The following is a 21,300-nucleotide window of genomic DNA, read 5'->3' as shown; positions in this document are numbered from 1 at the left end:
GTAAAATTGTGTCATAACAAAATAATGTCATTGTTGTATATGTTGACTTCGTCCTGGTGACCTGTCGGCCAAACCGACAGGGTCACAACACAGGAGTTATGAAAAACTTAATAATATTTGGTATTTAATTTATCAATAGCATTATGCATTGAATGTTCATTGATTCGTGAAAAGGGTCACATAGAGTCAACCACACGATCAAATATCCATTTGCAAAGTGTTGGCTGTGTGAAATTGAATTTTATAAGGTGGTTTGCTCTGGGGGTCTAAACTATTTCACCCTCGCAGTAACCACACCTAACCCATGCACCCGCATCACACCCCACGCCCATCAAATTCGTATCTAATTAAGAAGCTTTAGACGGCCAATACAAAATGACTTTGTATCATAGAATTAAATATGTGTTAGACAAAGGTTTGAACTCGCTGACAAATGTCGTACGCTGATTAAATAGTAGGGTTCAAGTCTGGTGCACGTAGTAGGAGCGAGTCGAGGTAGATGGCCGGGAAATCCGACTGTCGTGGCCCGGGAACTTCGACTTGATGATATTCGCCTGGCTAGCTGGCTATAATCATAGCAACACATGGGTTGCTCAGATGCTATCCCGAGCTGCATTTCGAGAAACCGCCCTTTGACTGGGAATCGAATAGACCGCGGCTCGGATCTATATTTTCGCATCATTCAGAAACTTATTCTTATAACAACACGAGCGCTATATATAATTGCTTGTCATTGGAGGGATGCACCATTCCAGTAGGGGGCCTACCTCCCCTATACTGACTGCCCATCCTATATGTTGGGGAAATGAGGGGCATATAATTTTCGGACTACATTTAAGTACCGTTCTCAAAATTCTCCAACCCCTAGGGTCCCATAGGCAGTATGCCTCCATCATCCCGTTGTTTCTAAACTCACTTGGCTGTAGCATAGACGCTGAAAACAGGGGTGGTTGTAGGAAATGGGTGGGGAAATTCCGCATGGTGCACAACGATGGCCCCTACTCCTGGCTACCAGTAATCCCGGGCCAGTTATATACACCCCTGTCTTCCAAAGTAACCTCACCTGTTCCCCCCCCACACTTCCGGGAAGTGCTTGATCAGTGGCGCTCCAAAAACAGGCAACCAGACGACCTGGCCAGACGCGATGCTATTTTGCTCGATTTGTTTTGTCATTGAAAGAGTGCATGCCGGGAAGATGCTAATTTCAGCGTTGGCTAGCAACCATTGCGAATAGAACACTACCTTCCTCTTCTTCCTCGGTCTATTTCGGATGCAAGAGATCTTGCACCTGCAAATACTAAGCTGAGCGTATACTTCAGTTGCTCGCGATGCGATGAGCAGCTAACATTCAAGCTTGATCGTTTCTTGTCACGTATGGCAATACAATCCATTTCACTGGTCAAGAATTTTCATCGCTCTCCGTCAGCGACTCGAGTATGCATCATGTATTAGATTGCTTATTGCTGATAGCCGATCCAGTCATACGCTTAAAAGGGGAGGGGGAAGTGTTTTAGTAGAGCAATAGGGGGAACTATGAAGCTCCTTGACGCGGGAAATCATCTAAGCAAAGTCAAATGAAAGGTCAATAGCTTCGTAAATGTTAGATATGATATCAATGTAAGAATGTTACCAACATGGTTACCAACTCCCAAATATTCCACGCGTTATCATGGTTACGCATGCGTCTAATATGCGTTGTATTGGCAATGATTCTTGAGACTAGTCAGCTATGGTCGGAAATAAACGGTCAAAGACCCTCATAGGCACGTGGGACGAATTAGAAGGGCGGTTTGGTTACTAAAACAAGGATATTAACTATGATACAAACTTTGTAGTGGGATAGCAAGTAGTAGTATGTTCTCACGTGCGTGGATGTGGGAACACACAGTATTACAATAGGCCTATACCAACCAAGGTTTGCGTATATTTGGATCTCAGCTGCAGGGAGGAAGACAAACACAAGGCATAAATTCCATCACATCTTCAACTAGGTTGACATGTCTTTGGCAGTGGTTTCTTGATGTAAATGCCAAATCTTGCATTTATAACGTGATAAACGGTATAGTCAGACGTTATGTCAAAAGGCACTTTGCAACGACACTAACTTGGCACTTGATTTTTGGATGTTATTACTATAATAGGCCTAATAGTTCTCTCTTCAGCGAAATGCACTATACTCTGCCCACGCACCTTTTGAATAGAATCGAAGAGAGTTACACAATGGGCCACAATGGCCTCATCCCAATGACATAGTTCAATATAAACTTCAATTAAACAATAGTGCAAAATTTTACCTCAAGTTTCAAGAGTTTTTGTACCCAAATTTCCAAAGGTCATTCAATAAATGTACAAATGTATTGGGGTTAAAGAACGGTGCCCCTGGTAGATGAAGATGTGGATCATAATGTTACTTCCTATCCATAGCCCATGTTGATAAATTAAGTTCACACCAACACTCTTTTGAAACTACACAGCACCAGCACACATGATACTTGTTGAAGATGCTCTCAATTTTACACAAGACCACATACACAACAAGGACGCACAAGTTGCAGCAGCTTGTAATTGGTGGCATAGGTGGGACAGTTCTAATCATCGCCTGCCCCTTTTAAAAGCATTTCTTGTTTGAAGGCAATGTTATACGATGGAGCATGAAGCTTCTTGGACGGGAGCATTGCCCCGAGCATTGCAGGTCCAGTTCGATTGCAGGCTCAGGTCACATTTGGATCTGGCTGGGAGGGGCCGTTTGTCTTCCGTTATAGCCCAAATGGCCTCTGGTTCGTATAAGTAGGGCCCTACCCATGCATGATCAGGGGCTACCTATTTTGTTCAAACTGGTCCCAATGATGCAAATGCATCTGGTGATAGGCTATACATTGCATGTGCATGTAGTTTATGCTATGGCCCCTTGTTCAGAGCAAAGCCAGTTAGCCTACACAGGAAAGTGGCCCCTGGTCTTGGTTTTACCTTATTTCCTAGCCTGCCACGAATTCAACAACCCTAAAATCCTAAAATTCCTGACATACCAATCTCTTTTATTGGTTGAAAACCACACAAATTGTAATCTGAAGATCACTTTGTCTTATGGGTCCATTGGTTTTTAGGATTTATTGAAAGACTCTATTCTCGTGATCAATGGAATCTACTGCCATGATGGAATGCATGAGCTGAGGGTATACTCAGACCTCCCAGTGTCATGATCAGTAGCCTGTGAAAAAGAGGGGGAAATATAAAAGGAATGAATCACCAAAATCGGCTTCCTAAATACATAAACCTCTAAACCACACATGCATGAGACTGTAATATTAGCATAGGCCTATTATATGCCTATTCACAACTGAATGACAATGTGCTGTAAGAATAATTCGACAATGGTATTAACGGCTATAAATATACGTATGCCGGCCGATATTAAACCAATAACATATGGAAATGGTTTTCACCATTCACGTCCACTACGAGGTGCAGATATTCTAAAAAGCGACATATTTTACCACAGATAAGCCAACTTCTACATGTAGTCCAACATTGTTGTGGAAAAATACACTATCATTTTATGTTTTTGTAGAAAACTTTTAAACTATAAAGCAATAATAATTATTATAGTAAATGCGTCTATTCTTAAAGTTCTACGAGACATATAGATCTTTATGACATATTTGACAACACACCTGACCTCAAACAAAGAACAATTGACCACCAGGTGTTTAACGTAAGACGTCACTAGACACGCCCTGGAGTCCTTAACACACTTTCTGCACTATTTTGACCTGAAATTTAATTTAGGAAGATCTACTCTAATTCCCCTGCTATCCTTATAATACACATTTCATCCAACTTGAATGTGGAAATGAGCATTTGTTGAGGACATCGAACTTCCTTTAATACCCCACAAGTTACTCAACAAAGTTTCGGGGAGGACAATACAATGGCGACCCTGGATGACTGGATGGGTGAAATTCCTACCCTGGATACATGCATGCACTTTGACCTCCTAAACTAGTGCTGCCCTAGGAGCGATTGTCAAGGGTTTCTGGTCTAATGAATCGGCGTCGCAAGGATGGATAGTAGTTGCATGAGCATATGGTTTTGGTGTCATTTTTTATGTCTAAACGCGACGCGTCGTTGATTCGTCGGGATTGCGTTGCCAATTTACATCGTCGGCATCAACTCAAATCTCATCACTGTAACTCAAAACCATTTTCATTTTTAATTAAACAAAATAAGTTAACTTTCCATCTTGGCTGCGCAGATGATGTTCAATTATTCAACATCAAGTTTTACTCTGCTCTATGCACACCCAGAGCTGGAGCCAACAAAGTGTCTAGTTTGTACCTGTATATACCAATACCACCACCTCAGATGAAAGCCCTCAAAACAGTTTCATTTTGTCAATAATTCGCAAATTAATAATATTTACCACTTCCTTCCACACTTTTGCATTTGCAAGACTGTAAATGATCAAAGTCATAATATGAGAAATGACATTTTGGTAAATCTAAATAATTGATTACTCTTTTATTGGCTCACGTGTATCAATCATTATATATAAGCTTGTATTTACCGACTAATTAAAAAGCTTACCTTGTAAAGCTTCATGTCGAATTATGGCAAATCCATATAAAATATGTAGCTAATAATTATGAAATGACACTTCCTCTTGATAGGGGGCACCATTTGATTTCCAGGAAGGATCGGCACGTGGGAAATATCCGGGCTTCCAATGTTCCCCATTCTAGTTTAAAAACTAATGATGATTGATGATCATGATTTTAGGGGTTCCCTTCGGTCGGGACTTCACAATTGTGGGGTTTCTTCCCACAGGGGCGTAGCAAGTGGGGGGTGCAGGGTGGACGAAGTCCATGGGCGGATGGTATGATGGGCCCCGAGGGTTCAGGGACCCGAGCTCAAAAGCAAAAATTAAATAAGGGCTGATAATGGAGAGCAGGGCCGGATTTACCATTGGTCCAGATAGCCCCCCATAATTTGGGGACCCAAAATTGCCCAATGCATCTTTTAACCAGCATGTTTTTGGGCAAAATTGTAAAATTTTCCGCGCTTCGCGCGCATTCAGATAGCAGAATTCATTCACTGACTCAGCACGTGAGTTCAGGGCCTGCACATTTTGGCCTGGCCCAGGGCCCTCATAAAGTAAATCCCGCCTTGGTTAAAAGGGCCCGTATTGATCCTTGTCCATGGGCCCCTGATGCTCTTGCTACACTTGCTTGTTCCAATAAATCCTCGCTATGTATGTGACGAGATATGAAACTCACCAGTCTATTCTAGATTAATAATATCCCCTTCTATAACACGATGGCAAAATATTGTTCATGGACCACTGCTTTGAAACATTACATGCATTAACCAAAGTGCAAATGGGCACTCATGTAAAGAAAATGACTGTTTTCACATGCACATCCGTATGATAAGAAACCATTCAAACCATGGTTAATGCTGTACCTAGCCAATTCTCGGAAAGAAACAATTTAGGGGACTTCCCTTTTCCTTTTGGTGCTAATGTGTCTGATGGTTTAGTAGTACACGGTATATAGTTGCCAAGGTGTCACGGAAATTGAAAGCTCCCGAAGTCAAAGTCATTTCCTAAGTGAAAGGCCTGTACAGGAACTAAATACGGTCTGAAGCGAATAATGTTGTTTGGTAGACTTCGTGGCAATTTAATAAGAGTTGCTTTCAAGTTACAGGAAGAGAGAAAGATCTGTCCATTTCTATATGAAAATAATCGTCTGTGATTAATTGTAAAAGCACACAATTTATAATAAACTAAACAATTCATTGCTATCTTCCAATCACCATCATATATCACATGTTTCCTCAACGTCATAAACCAATATTTATTTCCTATTGAATTCGAAACCACAAAGGATTAATAAATTGTTCTATAAATTTGTATACAATATTGCATTGTTATATCGTTCACAGAATCAAGGTGACACGAACTTCCATAACAATAATAATGTTAAAATGCAATAGTGCACACGAACTTTGTCTTTTCCATGGATCTGGAATGAACTTTTTAAAGCCAAAAAGTCACAAGCCTCAGCACACTTCACACAAAAAATCGCTGACCACTGTAGCCCAAGACACACAATAATCGGAGCTCTATAGATTCCGTGTTGGTGTTGGAGCACAGGTCCTGGAGGTTGGATCTGATAAGAAGCACAGCCTCTATGCTGCATCGACGCCATTGACAGTTCCCTATACCTTCATCATGTTCTCACCGAGACAACATAACAATCAGAAAACGTGCCTGTATGTTCATGAGCGCAGATCCTGATCATGTCATCATAGTGACTTCTGATCTACATTCCTCCCAAAAAGGCACCAGGTCTGGATTCAAAGCATGCACGACCACCAATTCCCTCACCAAGTACCAACATTCCCCAAATTTAAGGTTCACTATACTAAAGTTTACCTACATGTATGTCAGGTTGGGTCCCGAGTGTCATCATTAGTTTGATCATCGCCATTCTTTGAACATTGTTTTATACACTGGATCTGGAGCACGTCGACACACAAAAAAGTAAACCGAATTTCTCCAGGTAGAATTATTTATCTTCCCAAATAATATGGAAAATTGTCTAATAATTATTGACGATATAAATACACAAAGTATATGTGGTACACACACACTCATACGAGTCTCCACCGAGGCTGCACTGTAGGTTCTACGACGCTCACCTTTGATCTCAGGGATTCCCAAATTGTCTATTGTCTTACATTGCGACATCATTTAGGAATTTATGTTTGGATATCGAATTAAATTAATATATCACCATGAAACATGGTAAGAAGCACGTATGTACGTGTTAGTTTGAGCTGAAAAAAAACCCTGAATGCGTCAAGATTGCACGCAGACGCACGGAAATCAGACATTTAGCTATGATAAATGGATGATCGAATATGCTACTACATGTAAACCATTGATTACAACTTCACCTCGATCTGGCAGGTTATCATTTTGCCCCCAAACTTGCCCTATCGTCCCCGGAATCGTCCCGAGAGTGTCACTTTTCGGTCATGCGTCCTTTAGCGACCCTCCTACGTGCTCGTGACCTCAGTAATGAGGTCACTACACGCCGCCTATAAACTTCACCCAGCCAGGATCGGCTTCTACGAAAGACAGCTTTGTATTCGTCCTATGAAAACCGGAGTAGGGAAAAATCTCAGCCAGGTTTGCTCCCAGGTACAAATACCAGGTTTCATTGAGCCCGGTATTGACGGTGGGGTGCATTGGGCCAAGGGCAATAAACGAATAGCGAGTGCAATGCCCCGCGAACACCGTTCCTTTGTTCCCGCCTGATTTGACACATTGCTGCGGAATTTGAGAGCGAGCCAAAATTAAAAGCCGCACATAAAGTACGCAAATATTAGCTCTTTATATCATCATTCCTTCCTTTCGATATTTCCATACAGCAGCATTTTGTGCTTGCAGTAAACATGTTAATGCACCATAAAAAAATTAACACGCTTCAATCACCGTGTAGGATCTTCACTTTATATCGGCAGATCATCGGAAGTTCTTCATTCCCTGACACACGGTTCCCTAAGGGACAATACTATATAGTGAAGTGGGAAATTAACAACTATGGTTGTCGACAAATGGAGAGGACTATTATTAGTGACAAAACTGACATGCCAATATCACTACCTGATGAGCACTATCAGTCAAAATTATTGGGCGGTTTACTGGTAGCCAGTAGGCCTAGTATCAGTAAGCTTAAAACTGCAAATGTTCCATGCCGAATTACTGATTTTGATTCACAAATATTTGGTTAAATCGTAAAGTAGGACCCCAAATTGAGCTACGATTTGCAAGATCTGGTATCGGAAAGCAGCTCAAATAAGCTGTTATACAAAATCCACTTCTGACACCAAAAAAAAAAGCATTGCAAAACTCGGGTAAACCATTTATAATTGTTCTATGGGTAAACCCGCTGCGGTATAGCATTTAATGCATGGGAAAAGAAGTGGTTGTTGTAGTAAATGCAACACCAGGTTTCATTTTTTGCAGACCTGGATCAGTCCGAATCATTCCTATTTTTATCTCCCTCCTCTAGCACCTATAACCAGCAAAGTTGAATCAGAGGTCAATCCGGGGATAAGAGATACATGCATGAACATACAATACACTCCTACAATGAACCAAATGGCCACAAGGAAATACAATCACCATTCCATTGTATTCCTATGTGAGCAACTTGAACAGCTCATTAATACAAACACCCTGGAGAAAATTTACTGGAGAAAAGGGTTTTTCTCGATGGTGAAAACCTCATCTTTTATTTTGGTCTTGCCCAGCTCAAATATGTAAGCATATCACATGAGGTTGTTTGGGTAAAAACACGGTCTGGATTGTGCATATTCACTATATTCAATAGGTCCTATATGATTGAGTCCCAAATCGTTTTAGGTTCAACCAAACTTAACACAATACAATTGCATTAAACCATTTTCCACCATGCAATGTCTGCGGTTCAGACAAATGAACATTGAACAGTTAGGCCTAGGTCTTCTTGAACATTATTACCCGAGGCTCAAATTATAGACCATTTAAAATGCCGATGTAAAATACGAGTTTCACTTTCTATATTCAGGTCATTGCTCATTCGTTGTATAGATTACAAGGTAGCCACAGCCTTCCAAGATTCCACGAAATATTGCGATATAAACGTCTTGTATATAAACTGTCATGGGACGTGAGATAATTTCCTTGAAAACGAAAGTGCTGCCAAATTTATCCCAAGTTACATTCGAATCGTCGGTACGTGTATACTACGTGGCTTTTACGAAACCTATAAATCATACGTTGAACATAGCAAAGGACAAACATTTACATTTTGTTATGATTTCCTAAATAACGATAAGTGACAAGTCTCAACAAAAAGGAAGAGGAATGCTGATGATTCTTCCGTGTCATCCCGGGTGTCATCCACGTACCGTACACATGATCAGAGGTACTGAGCCTAGTCGAATAATATTAAATATGTGGTAGGACTGTAAATGCCCAATTACTTCCTTCTACCAAAACTATACCTTCCGATCAAACAATGTTCCCTTTGTAACCTAATAATATTTAAACACCAAAACCAAGACCATCGAAAACCCTAGAAAGATCTGCTAATGCTATCGCGCTGCCACATTTCCCCGCAACTTTATACGGTACATCTTTGTCAATTAATTTAGCTGACCTGATACCATCCATGAAACCCAAGTTCGCTGATCTCTTCACTTTAAACAAATGGAAAGAACATTATCCTCAAGCTTAATAACCATTAATTGTTCCATATATTTTTAAACTGCAGATAATGAGCCCTGTGTTAAGCCCTGTCCTCAAATCTACCAGCTTAACACAGGCTTTATACTTATAAGCGCCACAAATCCATGCAATTATGTTTGAATATAAAGGATACACCATGTCATTAGAATATCATCTAACACTCGATCAAATTAATTTGTCGGCATATCATGCAGGAAACAGGCCCCAGAGATATGTCAGTGGTATTAACCGTCATAGCACCACTAGGATCCACAACAACATACTCATCTATCAAGGCACAGTTCTTTAACCCCAATATATACATTTGCACATGCATTGAATGACCTCTGAAAATCTGGGTACAAAAACTCATACTCTGCAACTTGAGGTCAAATTTTGCATTATGATTGTTTAATTGAGGTTATTGGACTATGCCATTGGGTTGAGGCCATTGTGGTCCATAGTGCACTTACTCATCCAGACATTATTTGTCAACAAGTACATATAAACGCGCACATACAATGACGTTACTGATTATAAATATTTAGGTCATTTATGTCTAACTTCAAAGTTTTAGTAAAGTTAAGTTTTTCCTTTCTCTCAAAAGTTTTGAGTGCTCACGCTTATTATGACCTAATTTTCAAGGCTTTTCTTGTCAACAGGTTGAAAATATATCAACAAAATAATATTGATCCAAATGACAACGTAATTAGGTTATTGACAATAATTAGTTTATGTGCCTGTATAATTTGCAAACGAGGCTTATTTTCAGCAACAAATTATACTTGTTTCGAAAGTCGCGTGTCAACAAGTTACGCACTTTTCCAGGGTTTATCGTTTCAGCAAGTGCACACGTACACAAACACACAATTATCAATTGAGCTGTAGTATTTTTTTACAAATGGGTCAAAATTATGTACATTTGTAGGCCTATAGTATAGCTACATTGTATGTGATTCCTACAGGCTATGGCCTACATAATAAATCCTAAAGGTTCAGTTTTCTGCAATCCCACAGCGAGCGCATAAAACGCCCGAGATCAACAGGCTGTGGTGGTTTATTATGAATCAATAAGCTTGATAGGGTTATGCAGCTAATTGGTTATACATGTATGTGCCACATCGAACTGCGTGCATTTACCTCCCCCACGGTGAAAAATGAAGGCCTACGTCTATCAAAGCATAGACCATTTAGGTCTATGATCAAAGGTAGAGGTTGGTAGGATCTATTAATTATATATTGCAAACAGGAACTTCTCCGTTGTGCAGCGGATCTGAGCAAACCGTACTACAGGATTTCCGAATTCCAGGACTACATTATGTCATTACAGACATTAGTGGTATCGCGACTGGCTTCAAGTTGCATACGGACGTCTGCGTTTATTTTAGGACACTGGTCCCTGGTTTTTCGACAAGGCAGGGATGACATCATCAATGGTGACATCATCAATCACCCTATATACCATGTATACCGCCCTTTGTCACCACTCTTCCCTCCCTGCCTGCCATGCAGACCTATTGGGTTGTCACGATGTGTACTCAATATGCTCAAGGGTGATATAAATAGGTCAGCATTTCTATTATTAATCATTTTATAATAGGCCTATTAAATCAAACCACGTGATTAACTAGGAACGTCCCATTGGTCCGAACCCGAAAAGGGTAACAGTCACCATGGTTACGGTTTAGGACATTTTAGGTAGATCTATAGGGTTAGAGATAATGATATAATTATGCTTTTAATTAGCATTATCAGAGTTAGGATTCGAGTCATGGTTAATATAATCAGGGTATATAGTGTTAGGGTATAGTGTTATAGGGTTAGGGTTAGGGCATGTAATGTTAAGGGTTATATAGGGTAAGGATTAGGGTTTAGGCCCCGAGTTATTGGGTTTTCGGACTACTATCCACCTGCATTCACATAAAATCACGTGGTTATCTGACGTCACATACATGTAGCACAACTATTATACAATGTGTTATTTACATACACACACATGATTAGAATGATATAACCCAATGTATGATAAATCACAATCCCGATTTAGAATTGACAATGAATATTGATCGGTTAACATATGCACTAATCTTCTATAATGGGCCATAAACTGCAGTTTTATTGCGGCAGTAATTTGTAATACCACAGAGTCTACACACCTACACGTGCCCTGGGTAATCTAATTAGAGGAAAATATGGGGGCTGGACAATATTATAATCAAACTTTTCCGCTCCGAAATATCAGCTATATGTTCCAGAAGGCGTGAAAAGCAAAGTGATATTTCACTATGGACCACAATATACTCATCCCAATGTCATAGTTCAGTAACCTCAATTAAACAATCATAGTGCAAAATTTGACCTCAAGTTGCAGAGTATGAGTTTTTTGTACCCAAATTGTCAAAGGTCATTCAATATGAGTGTGCAAATGTATTGGGGTTAAATAACTGTGCCTGATGAGCATGGTGTGGATCTAGTGTTTGTAGGTCTATTTCACATCCTATCCGCCAGCTCACCTGCTTGGCTGGGATTGTTTAATTCTACTTGCAGTTCAACTTCAATTAAGTGGTCTTCTGAAGTCTTTTGGACTTTTATGAGGTTATACATGTAACTTATATTGCGTAAAATAGCAGGTCCCCGGCCTACATAGGCCTTAATTACACAGCACTTAAATTAAATAAACAGCAATTAAATAAACAATAGATTTGAAACGTGACTTTGCACAGTTAACACGTTATGACTAAGACACAGCGTGATAATATATCTCCATATTTCCTCTTCCGACAATTTCTGGAATTGAAACGCTTTAAAATGTTTCCGTTCCAGAGAGTTTGGGCATGCATGTAAAGTCCTATAAACTCGAAGAGAATGTAGAATATCCCAAATATCCACGAGTAAGCACTGAACCTTTAATATGATAAACCATTATTACATCCCTATCATATATTCCCAAACGAAATGGATCCATGGATTTTTTTCTGTACGCTCTATCTAGGCTTATATTATTCCTACGAATTCACTTACTGGACGAGGACTGGTGGCATGATACGGTCGCCTATTCTTCAGAAACAATCCACTCTGGTGCCTGCTTTTCATCTTATACTGGCTGGAGCCCGAGCTCGGACCCTGTGGAACACCATTTGGTCTCGCCGTAGCTGCAGACCCTGGACGAAGAGTACACATAACTGACGACATCGGGAATTAGTAGTAAATATTATTGACTCCAATTACTCAGCAAATTTCCATGGCGACGATTACTTCCGGTTATATACAAATATTAGAATTAGATCAAACAATCACTTGAATGGAGTTGTATGTAAACTTTTCTTCGGGCATATCCACTTTGTCATGTTCATTGACCTTATCCAGCACAGTATGTACGTCTGATTAATGTCTTGTAAAAATACACCCGCCTAATTAGCAAATAAGCCAAACAGGTGTGAGGCAATAGGCATAATCCTGTTAGTGATTCCACTCGTACACGCAGTCGCTATAGCGTTCCCGTCTCTTCTGCTACAAAGGTACGGTAGTCTTTCACTAGTATTCCAAATCTGGCAAAATTTAGTCACACTGCCAAACCCTGAAAAACCTCAAGATATGTCGATGTATCCACTCATTCCTTGTATGCAGATCACTCTTTTACTGATCATCGCTAATCCATTGGAAAGGTCATCGTGGTCACTACCACATTCCAACGATATGTTTCATATCGTATTGGTGTGCACTGGTTGACTTCAAACAAAAAAAATCACAAAATTTGTCTCTTTTATGAGGTTTTCATTCAATCACAGCCCACAGGAAAAACAATAATTAGAGTAAGTGCTTGATTATAGTGGTCACACAAGGCGTAGACTTTCAATACATCCGTATATGTCTGTTCTTGACCTATACCGATACTATAATATAATCCACACACAAAATGATAATTAACAGGCAAGTTTTCACAGTAACGTAGACAACAAGGGAAGAGAAAGAACTTGACCTTTTATAAACAGCTTCCCAAAACAATGGAGAAATTCCTTTACATAGATCAAATTCCACGCTAACAATGCTGACACTCTCTCACTCTTCTATGCACAATCAAAGACATTGTATCCTCCAAGTCGCACAACTGATGAAGATCAAGATGTGATACGCCACAAAGACATCAATCAAAGACGTCGTAATAGAATACATTCCATTTTTTCCCTTTCTTACGCAGACGACGACTTCCTAGACATGAGCATGTAAAATGAGCCAGAAGCTACTACTCATTTGTTGGCTACAGGCGGGTTAATCGACCTAGCCATGGTTATCATTACTACTATAGGGCTATTTTACCCCTGGTTTATGATATCCAAGTTAATATTTCCACCCATTTAGGAGGAAACTATGAGTCAACCTTTCCTCTCCTCGTCATGGCGTTATGACGCGGCAAGTTTTTCCTATAATAGTTATGATTAAATACACCCGCCTTGTTATATAGCTGGCCTGGATCTTAAAGTGGTCAATGTTACTACGACGTGCTATGGAGACAAGCCATGTTATCATATGAGATCCCCCTTGTCTATTATAGCACCATTTTTAGATTGATAAATTTAGATCAGATTCCGCCAAAGGGCTTTTGTCTGGTTGCAGGCCAAAGGAACTGCGCGGCTGTATTAACTTTGTCAGCACTTTGAGTTTGAAAAGTTTCAACATTTTACTTTTTAGAGGGAAAACGAGCTTATTTTTTCTGGGTGCAGGAAGAGCAATCACAACACAAATCCTGTCTCCGCTCCGTGGACTCATTTCCAATGATGCAGGGCAGGTCTCCAAGCAGAAAAAAGAGACACGGCACAGGTCTACTATTAGCACATTACTTGATGTCTATCTCCCATAGTGTTTCCAACCAAGGAGTATCTGCATTTCCTTTTAACATGTTTAAATGTTGTGTATACTAAATTCTCTGTCCCTGTTCAGGTCAAGGCCCTCTGCAAGTCATAACATTTTAGAAGTAACATCAATTTAAATAGGACATAAACAAAAGAACTGTCACTTACACCTATTTGCCTTGACCTTTATACAATGGTATAAACCATGCTACCACTAACAGTGAGCCCACTCGTAAAGCCACTCGTGGAATAACTATTAGTACTTGTAGCAACCACAAACAGGTCTTATGATCATGTCACAACAAATTAGTCTCCAATCTAATTATGTTTTGCCCTTTCCTATTTCCGCTAGCTATTGTAATGTACATGTAGAGATTCTAGGATGCCGCATCCTCATTCTTGTACGATGCTCTGATGATAATGGGATTCGAACTTTGTAACTTACAGTCTTGAGCAAGGCTAAGCAGGCACCCAGGCTTATGATTCTACATCCTCATATACTCAAGTATTAACCTAGTCTTGAGTTGGCAACTTATGATTCTGCAAACTTCATCATGTCCAATGCCCTGATGAGGACAGGATTCGAACCTCAACTCTGGCAACTTATGATTCTACACACTCCATCATGTCCAATGCCCTGATGAGGACAGGATTCGAATCACAACCCTGGTTAATTATGATTCTACACGCTCCCGTCATGTCCAGTACCCTGGTGAGGACAGGATTCGAACCTTAATTCTAGCAACTTATTATTCTACACACTCTGCCATATCCAGTGCCCTGACGAGGACTTCATGGCATCCGTTGATTATACACCCTCCTTCTGGTTAAATGATTTGAACCTCAAACGTTTTAGTGTTTTGCTGGCCTGGCACAAGATTCTCCACCCTCATAAACCTTCGGCCATATGGCCTTATAACCCTCTCGTCGATCCTTCCAGTCCCAAGGCCCAATCATGAAAGAAGGATTCGAACCTCGACTCTTATAGTTTGTCTTTTTGCTGACATTGGATTCTGCACCACCCTCCTTCCAACCCAATGGCCTGATGAAAGGATTCGAACCTTATACGGGACCTTATAGTATCAAGCTACATTTGGTAGAAGCCTGTAATTTTGTCTCCTTCCAGTCCAATGTCAGATGGCAAGGATTTGAACATCCACTCTTGAGCTGGAGTCATAATGCTCTTCAGCACCATCCTTCACGTTGTATTACCTAATGAGGACAGGATTCGAACCTTAGTTTCTTCCTGAGATGGCATTCTATGATTCCGCACCGGCGCACCCTCCTTTTGATCAAGGGCTCACACATAAATGAGAAAAGCAGTTGAACCTTGAATGTTATATTGCTGCCACATGATTCTACACCCTTTTAACCCTCCAGTCCTATGGCCTGATGAGGAAAGGATTTGTACCCCGAACCTCCTAGCATTGGATTCTACACATTTCTTCCAGCAAGGAAGGATTCCAACCACGTGGCTCGACCCTTATAGTCTCAAGTAAGAAGACAATTCTGCCCCTCCTTCCAGTCCAACGCCTGCAAGGATTCGAACCTCTAATCGTATAGTCTTGAGTTGGCAGCCTGGCAACATAATTTCTGCACCCTCCTTCGTGTTTAGCACCCTGACGAGGATAGGATTGGAACCGTAAAATGGCATCATCTGATTTATATATCAAAGGCCGGCTTTCGCTATCACAGGATTTTGCACCATCCGTTTTATGGCCTCGTGAGGAAAGGATTCATATCTCAAACTCGTCTCTCGTCTTTCACTATCGGATTCTAAACCCTTCCAGTCCTGTTGGCCGATGAAAGAAGGAATCGAACCTCGAACCTTATAGTCTCAAGCTAGACGTCCTAAATGCCTAATTCTACGTCAGTCCAGTCCAGTGGATTAAAACCTCAAAACTTGAGTCTTGAGCTGGTAGCCACGTCACACGTCATCATCTGCAGATTCTGCACCCTTTTTCCATTCCAATGAACTGGTGAGGAAAGGCATCTCTAGCTCAGAATTGTCTTAATTAGATCCATAAACATACAACGCGTAACGAGTTAGCCCTACCACAGGGCCTTTTTTATTTTACACAATATACTATACACCATGCTATATACTGAGAACTGCTAAAACCCAGTGACAGCTCACAACCCACTAACCGCTGTCCCCGAGAATTTCTGGGGAATTAGCAGTCACTGGCAGCAACTGTCTGGACATAGCCAGGTTTTATGGTATAGCATGGTTTTGGATCACCACAGTCAAAAGGCCCTATTCTAGTAGGGCTATAACGAGTCGCCGGAGTCGGGCATTCTTTGGATCCATGTGTAGTATGGAGTAAATTGGTCATTTTAATCAAAATAATGATTTTTTTATACAATCAGTAGCGTTGTTTCCAATTTACATCGTAGTATATAGGGTGCCCTACAGGAATCTTCTTTCAAGCTTGTCATCTACATTTATTATGATGCATAGGGCCCTACAGGACTACATAACACTCCATAACTTGGTTTTCAGGAACTTGGAGAATTGGGTCAGATGATGTTCAGGCCCTATTACTGTTGGTGTCTATGCAGTCTCTGGCACCTGTAGTCCTTTTGTTTGTAACGACACCTGCTCCCAGGTTCCTAGAATTCTCTAGTGTTCATTCTATCATTCATCATTATTTTGGCAGTCTTTTCAAAGTGAATGAATCCTATCTATTATATTCGTTCCAAGAACTGTGCCATGTCAGATCAGTTTTCAATTTCATTTTATTTGGCTACAATTTACAGTTTGGTGGTGTCACACAAGTAAACGCCTGCAGCTATAATAGCCCCTCTTCTTCCATCAGTTAGGACAGTGTTGTTCTCTTCAACTTCAATATGATCAATGATCATGAATGCTTTGCTTACATTCTACTGTATGTATGTTGAACTTTCACTGTACATTCAAGACTACATACTCCTCATCAGCATCACTGAAACGTCAGATATCCACTTGTTATTTTTAATCACTTGAAATAGCCCACCATCATCAATTTACCGTATGGGTACCATACATTGGATCCCAATCATCCCATAGATAGACCCATAACATGCAAATCTAGGTGTATGATACAATTGGCAACATTCCCAGGTTCCCAGGGTTGGAATACATACTTACTGCACAGGTCATAACACTCTTCATAACCTGCATCACTTGGTACTATATTAGCTATCATCTGCTCTCTATACACACCCCTCCATCCTCAATGCTAGAAATTTGGCTAAAAGTTCAAAACAACCATGTTGGTTTGCAACTCCATCACAATCATAAGGTCAAGGGTGGAGTTGGTAGAGTGGGGGTGGTCTTTCTCCCATTAGGCTTATCTCTGCTCAGGTTTACCAGGTATTGTTTATTGGCATAATATCGCAACTCCCACCCAAGCCACCAAGTTCGACTCTATTTCACATGCACTGATCTTATCCCGATTCTTAATTTAGCTCTTCTGCACTTAAAAAAGTGTACGAAATGCACAATGCATTTCTGTAAACCTACATGTACATCCGGCACAAGAGCTATACTATATAAACCTGAGTGCATACAATTATTGATACCCATCGATCTGAGCTAAATACACACACTCATTCGATTTTCCCATCCAGATCCATGGTCCTGCACCTTTGTGGAGTCCTTTTATTATAAATGCAGAGCACCACCAGTACATGAGCATCCTCTTCAACTGAAGTACTGTACATGGTCTTCAATTCCTGAATGTGATGAGTGCTTCTTGATGTGTCTCATCATTTGACCTGCAGGCTGCATAACAGTTGAGCAACGAGATGTTTCCAAAGCTAGTCTCCCACAGCATATCTTCCAGGGTCTATGCCCACAGTATTGTCACTCACGACACGGGGGGTCAAATATGACCCTATACCGGGTCATATGCCTCCAACCTACAGTACATAAGATAATTATGTGCAAGTAAGCCTCAGACACGTGTGCACATACATATATATATATGACTACGTGCATTATGATAAGTTTCATGTATGTTCAAATGCTTCTCCCACTCCTGACACCATAGGCCTACTCTGGTACTCCCCTACATCACGATGCAGTACATCTCAAGCAAGGTGACTATGTTGATGCTATATGATTGTGAAACAAACTTTATATTACCGGTCAATGGCACATGGTAAAATAGTAAACTACATAGGCCTATACAATAACAGGTCTACTAACTAAAACTAGTACTACACATGTACACTTGAATGCGGTAGGCCCTTATAATATAGGCCTATAGTTTCAGGTCGCTAAATATAGCCTACATTGTATCTGTGGTATTTGGGTGTGGTATTTGCATAATTTATTTGCTCAACTGGTTGTTTTTATTTGTAATTTGCTTTTTGTTTTTCCATACATTTGTAAACAATAAAAACAACACACGTGCCCGAATTTATCTTTAAATCATTGTTTCTATCATCTCTTATCATCTAACATACTGAAATTAGATATATGTTAACAAAATGCTTACGATGCAGCAATTGTTTATTGTTGAAGTCCAATCACGCATGAGGTATGTCATGATTTACATTGGAAGCTAAGACCAATAACCGTGATGAATTATAGGTCCCAAAATCTTCCTCGCATACCGATTCAAATATGCAGAAGTTTTGTTTAGTCTCATTGTCTTGTGATTTTACCACACTATTCTTGTTTCCTGGCCACATGCCACCAAGTATGCAAGTCCAGGTACCTGGGTACAGTGCTGGGGCCTCGGTGCTTCCAAATTAAAATGCCCGGGAGAGTGATGATGAGAGGCTTGAAAAATGTTTGGTGGTCTTTTTGGTTGGGTCTGCTTGTGAACACAGACCCTACATTTATATAGAACCTCATTACCTCATGATCCATAACTAAGATCAAGTATACTCCATCTCCGGGCTCCATCTTGCCCTGGGCTCTATAGAGTCTATGCCTGAGTAGTGTGACCTCTTGTCTTTTATATTCCATGTAATTAGAACTGTATACAGCCCTAATAAACATACCACGTGTGCTATTAATTAAGATTTAATTAATTAACAAGACAAATGAACAGCATATTAACTGTTCAATTAAAGTACAGTTTACAAAGTGACACAAAATCTTTCTAGCTACAATGACCATACAATGACCATGCAGGTATAAGCTTACCTACCTCTTTAGCAATGGAGATAAACAATAAGACCTCTGTTACATTCCAAGGCCGATACGGCTGAGTTACCCTCGATGACCTCCAATCACAAAACGTTAATTCAAGAAGTAGCGGTCAAAAACTTATAACTGTACCAATTATGCTAATTCCGTAGCTCAAAATAGAATTACCAGCATCTGTATAGAGGGTCAGTACATGGTCAATTTTGTTGTTGTGCTAGAAATAGATCATGCAGATAGTCGACAAAGCGGATCGGATATGGTATTTCCACAAGCGCCATGTGATATGATTCTCCTGGATGATTCTGTATCGGAAACCAATGGGTGTTTTCGCATACACATGTGTACACGGCCAGTATATAGAATAGGTTGTTATTGTATTTTGCGTAACCGGTCAAGCCGCAATGATGCAATGTCAATATCGAAAGCGATTCTCACAATCATCTGTATGCAAGTATATACCTTTTCCGGTATAATACCTAGTGTATTTCCGATTTTACTAGGCTACATTGGCTAGGCTAACAACATTAATAGTACTCTCGCACGTCATGTACGTAGTCTCACATGCTATAGTAACATAACAACCATGACAACATGGCCAAGAATGCATGATCCAAAACGACATGAGACAATTTCAGCCAGTCAAGTTCATAAAGAATAATAACTTACTATGAGTGTGTGGTCGCGGTATGCATAGTTCGTAGGTCACACTGTCAGTTCAAATGCTTTTACTACATGTAATTCCACGGCGAATATCCGCTAAATAGTAATTATACAATGCAAAAGATTGGTAATGTTGTTACATCCCAAATGCAACGTAATCGAATGCACAAATAATCGTAATCTGTAATGCACTAACAGAAATAGCTGGTTATTATCATGATGCTTATCTTTACATTGCGTTGGTGTTGGTAGTGGTAGTTTGTGTCCAGACATGTAATACCATAGCGATGACTCAATACCACGTTGAATTCGCCCATTGCGATGCAAACTATCTACACGACGCGACGTAGTTCACCGCGATACCGGCTGCTTGGGCTACTAGAGGCCACGGGCGAACATTCCGAGGTCACATGCACGGGGAATCATACACCTACAACATTCCAAGATGCATCATTCATGTGCAGCTTACTAACGGAACAAATCAATCGATTAGAAGCTATAACATCTGCGATTCATCTTGGTAATTTACGTAATAATGGTCAAAACCATTAACCATTCTATCACTTCCGTGTATCAATGCACGCTGTCGATAAACCAAGCTCGTGTGTAAACTCTATTGTGTAATGTGTGTGGGACTGTGGTGTCAAAGGTCGCACCGCAGGGACCGATTGTGACCCGGGAATTTGTAGAGCTAAAATCAATGACGTATAGATGGGTACCAAAAATTCCAGGGTCTCAAAAAGTCTGGAACTCAAACACCACACCCAGTGATAAGTCGGATTGAACCGCCCAAACAACAAATTCCAGAAGTCGTCTATAGATGGCCTGATTATAAATATGTATGGAATTCGGATTTCCGTTTAATCAGAGTTTAATAAATTAGTCATAATATAAATCGATGTATAATTATAGGCCTACTACTATAATCTCAGAAGCCGGCTCAGAAGAAAGTTTTTCAAGGTGAAATGCCGGGTTGAACGGTTTCCATGGTAGGAAAGGAAAAAAATGAACAAAGAAGTGGACATTTTTATAAAATAGTACAATAAGTATTGTAAGCCTATTAATATACAAATTTATAGCATATCGTTGTCAACATAATTATTTGTATTAAACAAGGCCTATTATATCATCTTATAAGCCCTATTTATTTATTTATTTATTTATTTATTTATTTATTTATTTATTTATTTATTTAATACTTTTATCTATTCATTTAATTTATTTATTTAATATTTTATATGATTGGTGGTGGTGGTAGTGGTGGTGGGGATGGTGATGATGATGATGATGATGATGATGATGATGATGATGATGATGATGATGATGATGATGATGATGATGATGATGATGATGATGATGATGATGATGAT

General features: G+C 40.1%; 1 protein-coding gene across 1 annotated transcript in view; it reads right to left on the bottom strand.

The window, feature by feature from the left end:
• LOC140170406 (uncharacterized) overlaps nt 1–13,697 on the bottom strand; it is a 62,536-nt gene extending 48,839 nt beyond the window's left edge. Inside the window, 1 exon segment of the mRNA XM_072193778.1 lies at nt 12,299–13,697. Within this exon segment, the coding sequence (XP_072049879.1) occupies nt 12,299–12,469 (171 nt within the window). The 5' untranslated portion in view covers nt 12,470–13,697.
• Nucleotides 13,698–21,300: the final 7,603 nt, after the last annotated feature.

Source organism: Amphiura filiformis, chromosome 14 (genome assembly GCF_039555335.1).
Source record: "Amphiura filiformis chromosome 14, Afil_fr2py, whole genome shotgun sequence".
Lineage (NCBI taxonomy): Eukaryota > Metazoa > Echinodermata > Ophiuroidea > Amphilepidida > Amphiuridae > Amphiura > Amphiura filiformis.
Note: the sequence above shows the minus strand (reverse complement) of the source record. Positions and strands in the feature narration are given on the sequence as shown.